Source organism: Orbicella franksi, unplaced genomic scaffold, assembly GCF_964199315.1.
Source record: "Orbicella franksi unplaced genomic scaffold, jaOrbFran1.1 SCAFFOLD_796, whole genome shotgun sequence".
Classification (NCBI taxonomy): domain Eukaryota; kingdom Metazoa; phylum Cnidaria; class Anthozoa; order Scleractinia; family Merulinidae; genus Orbicella; species Orbicella franksi.
This window is the reverse complement of record NW_027670754.1, coordinates 295-7500: the sequence shown is the minus strand read 5'-3', so window position 1 is coordinate 7500 and position 7206 is coordinate 295. Positions and strand designations below refer to the sequence as shown.

Sequence of the window (7206 nt, the reverse complement as noted above, 5' to 3'; positions counted from 1 at the left end):
TTATCTCATTTGTATTTTTACTCGGTTGAACTTAAGATTTTATGTGGCGATCTTCTCGCACATTCATTTAAAGTTTAGGATTTTGATGGTATGACTGGCTAATTGATGGTTGGTTGGCTGGTTAGTTGGTTGGTTTGCTTGCTGGTTTATTCAAACTAATTCGCATCGTATAGAGATGAATAATCTATGGAAAAAACGAGCCAGAAACTTCAACGGCAAATCATAAAGTGGCAACCAATTCTCAATGCGTTCCTAATCTTCTGTACATTGAAACTTTTACGTATGTGCTTTATCGCATTTCCTCGATTAATGCTACCGTCCTTGACTCTCAAGTTTCTTTTCCTTTTCTTTTAGAAATTTAAGAGACCAATAACTAACTATTGTAATTAAAAATGGAAAAAGCGTAGTCAGGAGATGTCATAAGTTCTGTGGGAAAAAGGTTTACCACTGATTCTTGATATTTTTCAACAGACGTTCGGCTAATGCTTAAGCCTTCATGAGTGATATGAAAGCGAAGTTCGTTGTCATACGCTATTTAAAGTAACGTAACGGGACCATGTAACTCATGCTCGCGCTATGCCTTTGTAGGCTTCTGGAAGTACGATATGATCGTTCCCAGCGTTCGGGTCCAAAGTAGAGTGCCAGGCTTCGAGGAACAGTCGCTCGTGGTAATTAGCTTCGAAACCAACAACCTTGACGTTTTCAAAATTCATGTTGTGGCTGAAATGGTGAACATGGCTTGCAACTTTGGAGTTTTGGTCAAAACCTGCCTTTTGTGCTCCGCAATTCGGGTCTTTAATGATCTTTCTGTTTGGCCATAGTACACAAAATTACACTGTGTGCAATTGACTTTGTACACTATGCCTGATTTCTGGCGGTCAGAATCGTCTCGCTCTTTGAGGCGCGGAAAAAGGCTATTGATGGTTAGTTGAGGTTTGCAAGCTATTTTGACCTTTTGTTGTTTCAAAATGCGACCTATTTTCTCGGAAACGCCCTGTACATATGGCAACACTACAAAGCCATTGAATTTGTTCTCGGCGTGTTGTTTGGTTAACGACCTCTCGCAGTTTTGAATAAAAGACATGGGATGATTGTTATCTCGCAGAACGGCTTTGACTCGTTGCGTTTCGTCTCGTCTTCCTTTATTCGTTGACGGAATGTTGTTTGCTCTTTTCAGCAAAGTGTTGACTACGGATCTTTTGTGGCACAAAGGATGACACGAAAAGAAATCGAGATAACGGTCGGTGTGTGTCGGTTTTCTGTAAACATCCACTTGAATGTCTGTGCCGCGTCTACTTGTAATGGTGTCTAGAAAAGGTAAGCCTTGCCCATTGGTGTTTTCTAGTTCCAAAGTGAACTGTATATTTGGGTTAATTGCCGATGATTTGAGTTTTAGCCGACCTGGTTATGAAAGAAATTGAGGAAACGGCGATCTTCACATTCTCGCACCCTCCCAAATGGTGGTTTCGCATTGTTGACGATATTGTAGTTAGGCGCAACTCTATCATTTATTCAACAACATTGTTGTCGATCAGAGTAAAATCATGTTACGAGATGGAACATCCAACATTCTTAACAAGACTTCATAAGCGAGCAAATTGCAACAATTTTTAACCCCGCGATATTTTGCTTATTTATTACCTTCAATCAGTCTATTTCATTCTCACCTTCGTAATGAACTAAGGCTACCAAGTGTCTTCGTCCAGCAGGGGGGCGCATGGAGGGTAGGGCTCGCTTAAATCTTAAGCCATCAGCCTCTGCAGAAATTTTCACGTCCTTTGCTTTAAACAGGAGAGGAAGCGGTCGTCCAGATGCAAGTCCAGGCTGCGCAAAGGTATCGGTTCTGATAGTGCTTCCATAGTTGTAGCAGTTATTAAGTTCGATATGATCTTCATGGTTCCAATACGATGGACGGTACGAAGGCGCGTGACGCTTCTTGGTACTGTATAATACGGCCCCGACTTTTCCACCTTGTATTTCCTTCTGAACAATGTTGTAAATTCTTTCCGATATCATATCTTTTGGTATGCTCTTGAGTAGTAGTAGCTGTAACATTACTGTTCCCCGGCCCAAGATCAGTACTTCCGGTTGCTTTTTCCCGTCTTTCACCTCTTGCACTAGAAATCCTTCGTAGCCAAGCTTTCCAGGCGCGTTTTCTGGGGCGTATTTTCGTCCACGGTGCAGACCTTTTTTTATCTCCTGGAACTTGGAGTTATTGCGAAGAATCATCCACTGTGGGTCGGGAACACCAGAAAATACCTCCAAAGTCACAATTAATCCGTCCGCGTCTGAAACGAATCAACCAATTTGCTGTGTGATTTTTATTCATCCCTTACATTAACTAACACGACAAAGTCTCCTAATTCTACATTACCTGGAGGAATGTCTACTGCAGTTTCGGCCGTGTCCATGGGTTTAGCTTTAGCTGTCGTTTCTCCTGCTATAACAAAATTATTTTAAAATTAAATAACCATAAATTGAACTCCTTGCAAAATTAAACCCCGCCTGTACCTAATTCACTGTACCTCGAAGAAACTACCATTCAAATAAGTATTTCGCTTTAAGTGAACAGTAAAACACTGAATCAAGAATATCTCTAGAAATATTGGAGCAGTGTTCTTCAAACTTGGCACCACAAATGTGCATCACAAAAAAAAACAGAATGACACCTTCTGTGTTGTTGCCATGGCAACACTTTTGGCTCTAGTCTCTTTCTGTGAAAAACCAAATATGCCAATTTGCAACCCTTCGAAAAGAGACAGAGGATCTTGCTCGGAACACACATGTTTCCCATGTTGTCTTAACTCTCCCCATCAGATTGTTGGGAGTAGATGATCCTTGTTTAAGATAAAATCTGGTAATGTTAGTTTTAATTAAAACAGGACCAGTGGCATAACTGTTGTCATGACGACGGCACGACAGGTGTCATTTTGTTTCTTTTGTGATGTACATTTCTGGTGCCAAGTTTAAAGAACACTGCTTTGATATTTCTAGAGATATTCTTGATTGAGTGTTGAACTGTTTTAGTGGAACCACCTGTGACGTCATCACTTATAATACAAAAACGTGAATATCTCTAAAACGAAAAAAGATATTGCAAAAAGGAAAACGCCATTCTTCTTTACCTTCAAAAGCCTTTCAAATCAGCAGCAATTATTTTTTACTTCATAGGCACTTTAATTGAAATTAATTAATTAAACAGACATTAAAGTTTAGACCTTAGCGTATTAGGGCCATAGGGCCATAGTGCCATAGTGCCATAGTGCCTTAGCGGCAGGCAGACCCCAAAACCATCCCAATAGTGCACTCGGCATGAAAAAATTGAAAAAGTGTCTTTTTCTGGAACTTGGTTGGTTACAAGAGCAGCCACCAGGAATGTACCTATACTCTGTTATGGCTCAGCGACGCAGAAAAATGCCATCTCATTTTGTCAATTGGCGTCAAGCAAAAATATTTAACGAAAAATCCTTTATTGCGCACATGGAGACACCACAAAAAACTGTAATCCTCACTTACATTATTCACGATCAGTTCTGTAGGTAACCAAAGTAAACTGCACTACTGTTTTAGTTTCTCTAGCACTATATTTTCTTTATCTCTTCGCATTTGGTATCCTTTTTTTCTTCTTAGTATATGATTGTTATTGTTATTGTTATTGTTATTGTTACTGTTACTGTTACTGTTACTGTTACTGTTACTGTTACTGTTACTGTTACTGTTACTGTTACTGTTACTGTTACTGTTACTGTTATTGTTATTGTTATTGTTATTGTTGTCATTGGCACTGTCATTGTCACTGTTATTGTCATTGACACTGTCATTGTCATTGTCATTGTCTAGTGAAATAGTAAGTAGCATTTTAACAAGAAGGGATAAAACCTCGAAAGGGAGGTTGCTACTGTTCAGTACATTGTAAGCTCTTCTAAGCAGAATTTCTCAGCAATAAAAGACTTGAATACCCCGGTATAAAATGTAGTGATATCGAGTTAATTTGATGCCTAACTATTCACATACCATGTCAGTTTAATCTTGTTCGCGCTGTTAACGGATCACCTCGAAGTGTTTGTATATATACCGAGATCATATTGAGTGATCTTGAGTTCATACAGCCCTGTGCTGTGCACTGGAATGTTAAGTTAATTTGGTGCCCAATACCTGGGACTGAATTTCATTCTTCTTAACTCGCTTTATCTAAAATGTAAAAGCTTTCAACGGGTAACTGCGAAGTGCATCTAACTAAATTAAGAGTTAATACACCCTATACTGTAAACTAAATAGAATGAAATATACGAACAAAATCAGTAATTGTTGCGGCCCCATTTGAAAATGTGCACTTTTGATTCCCAGTGTTAACAGTTGTAAAACCGATTGCTACCGATGTACGTTGGAACTGTTTGCTTTACATCAATATACAAAAAGCAGGAAGCACGATGTAATGAAGAAAACGTGAATTTATGGATAAATATGGTTAATCTAATTAACTGATTTGGAACTTATTGGAAACTTCTTTGCTTACTCTCTTTACCCTCACCAAGTCCTTGACGAAAAAGGAGAGTGCAACCCAGTACAAGCGTAAAGCACCATCGAGCCATAGTATCTGAGTGACTGTGCATGACAAGTAATTGTCAGCAATGCTCTTTTCTACAGTTAATATGACAAAAGATGTGGTCATCTCATATGATGTAGGAATTTGCGAAAACGACTTTGTCATGGCACTTAAAAGGTTTTAAGACACGAACCTGTTATGAGTGTTACGGTTCAACAGATGTCATTGAATTTTGACTCATCCGTTGATTGACAGTAGTAACTGACGATTAAAGTAGCTCTTTAAAAGACGTTAAAATATATTTTACTCTTTATAAAACTGACGGAGAGGGTTTGAGAGTTTGCTGCAGTGTTCTGCCAAACTTATATCAGACTCTCTGAAATGATCTGGATGAAATGATCAGTTATTCAAAACCTCGTTCATTGTCAAGGTGCTGTGATGTGAAAGAGAAGGGTACTTCTTTTCGAAGTTTGTTACGTTTACGTTGCGTTTACTATTCAGGAGTACACAGAGGACAATCGGTAAGTATGTTTTTTTCACCCTTTATATTCGTTTCTTACTTAGTTTCGACTTCAATTGTTGTTAGCTTTTTCTTTATTTTCTCCGTAAATACTGGCGGCGACAGTAGGTTTAAAAATGTTTCCCCAAAATGGCACATTTTACCAGAATCTACGTGCGTTTTGTCGCACGTCACGAAAGTAAACCATACTGATACCAAAATATACTTTTACAGTAAAGTTTAACGGTTAGTGCTTACACGTACAGAGCAAGGCCATTCCCTGGAAAAAAAAAAAACTACCATAGTTTTAACCACAATCAAAACACAGTTTCGTTCTTGTAAAGTTTGTAATGGCAATTGAACAAACGCTTTTGAAAGCGTAGACAACAATAGCTTTGGTCACCAGATATTTCACCAGCTTATACAAACATAAACCTGTTAAACCTATCTAAAGCTAAAACTAGCCATTTGTTTCCTTTAAGTGTGAAAGTTTCCAAGACTATCTTTCATATAACGAAAACAATATGACAATCAACGATTAAAAATGTATTTCTATGATCGAAGAAATACATTGACACATTTCTTAGTTCCACCGGAGGTTAACGAAGTTTTCCCGCGTAATGGTACATGTAAATGTTTACTAACACATGCAAGACTTTGATTTGAATAGAAAGCCTTGAAGTATTTCCTAGCTTTGTGCTCAAGAAGGTGTTTAAGGGTTGATAACTGAACGCCTCGAATTACAGCCCTAAGGACGTGCTCCCCATGTTTCCAATCAGCCGTATGGATATCTCAATGCCCACGTGCTAGATTTGAAGGACTTTCTGAGGGTAAGCAAAACTGGGATGGAACAAATTTCTTTAAGTAAGTACAATGTACTCCATTAACTCGTACTCATTTAATTCAGTTCAACTTCCTCCAGCTTTTGCTGTGTATTCAGCCAAATACATCTCTGGATTGTGCATTTTTGTAGTCAAGCATACTGTATATATTATATATAGTTCTCCAAAATTTCTCATTGCATACTAGTGGTGTACGGTATGGTATACTTCTGTGATAGTTACTATTGTGCCTTTAACCGTACCACTGCCTACAGAACAAGCAGCTTCATTTGCGTGACCATAAATTCATACAGAATAGCAAAAGTATGCAACTTGACAAAAAAAGAGATAACCGTCATTCAAAGCAGTATGTGCACAGCAGGGGTGAAAAAGTCCTAACTTTCTGACTTAAAAGACGACTTTGCGAAAATATTGAGTTGATTTACTAGCCAACTTGTACTATTCTAGCGACATGATCCATATGCTCAAAACCAGAATACACGAGCTTTCAATATTAAATGACTGCGTACCATTGTTAATTTAAAAAGGGTAAAAAAACCTCGTTTTCTGCGATATAAAACTCAATTTCTGTATTTGTCGTCTAGATTAGATTTAAATGATCGTGATCGATGATAAACATTTCTGAGGTTTTGTAATCCGACTCTGTTTTCCCTGTTCTGAATTTTCAGTGGCTTTAGTCCACCTTCATCAGAGTTGCAATCTTAAGATTGCTGTCGTTCTAACACTTAGCGTAACAGTTATTGGCATCATTGTAGACCTGACTACAGTAAAAACTCCCACATGAAAATGTCGGAGGATTTTATAGCAAGATACGATTTAACATACGTTTCGCCATGTTGGCATGAAATAAGATACAAGGTGACTGCATATACAGTACAAAATTGTTGCCTCCTGTACAGTGCTTGGTGCGAAACAGTGGCAAGTTCCCTTTAGTTGATGAAGATACTTCCTCACATAGTGTCTCAAAAGTCGCTCAGCTTTTACTAAATCAAATCGTTAACAAAAATAACATTAACGTGACGGTTGCAGCATACGTGAAAATGAAAGAAGTTAAAATAACAAAAAAAGGGTGATAGGTAGGTATATTGAAGGAAGATTTTGAAATGACGAAATTTCAAAGAATCCGCCGGCAACGTAGGTTAATATTCTTTTCAGTAATATCCTGTTCTGGGTATTACCTGCTGGCAAGTTTAGCTATTACCCATTTGTGCCATGTCGTTTAATAAAGTAACAAGGTAGCCTATAAAAGCTTACTCGTTTTCAATAGGTCTGGCTGACAAAAAAACAATGCCAACAAAAGGTTGGAGGATATACCAATC

General features: G+C 38.2%; 1 protein-coding gene across 1 annotated transcript in view; it reads right to left on the bottom strand.

The window, feature by feature from the left end:
- Window positions 1-2719, bottom strand: part of LOC145474647 (uncharacterized) — a 3322-nt gene extending 603 nt beyond the window's left edge. The window contains exons 1-2 of the mRNA XM_081455162.1: window positions 2375-2719; window positions 1668-2288 (exon numbers count right to left, since the gene is read on the bottom strand). Of these exons, the coding sequence (XP_081311288.1) occupies window positions 1668-2288; window positions 2375-2411 (658 nt within the window). The 5' untranslated portion in view covers window positions 2412-2719. The remainder of the gene's footprint in view (window positions 1-1667; window positions 2289-2374) is intronic.
- Window positions 2720-7206: the final 4487 nt, after the last annotated feature.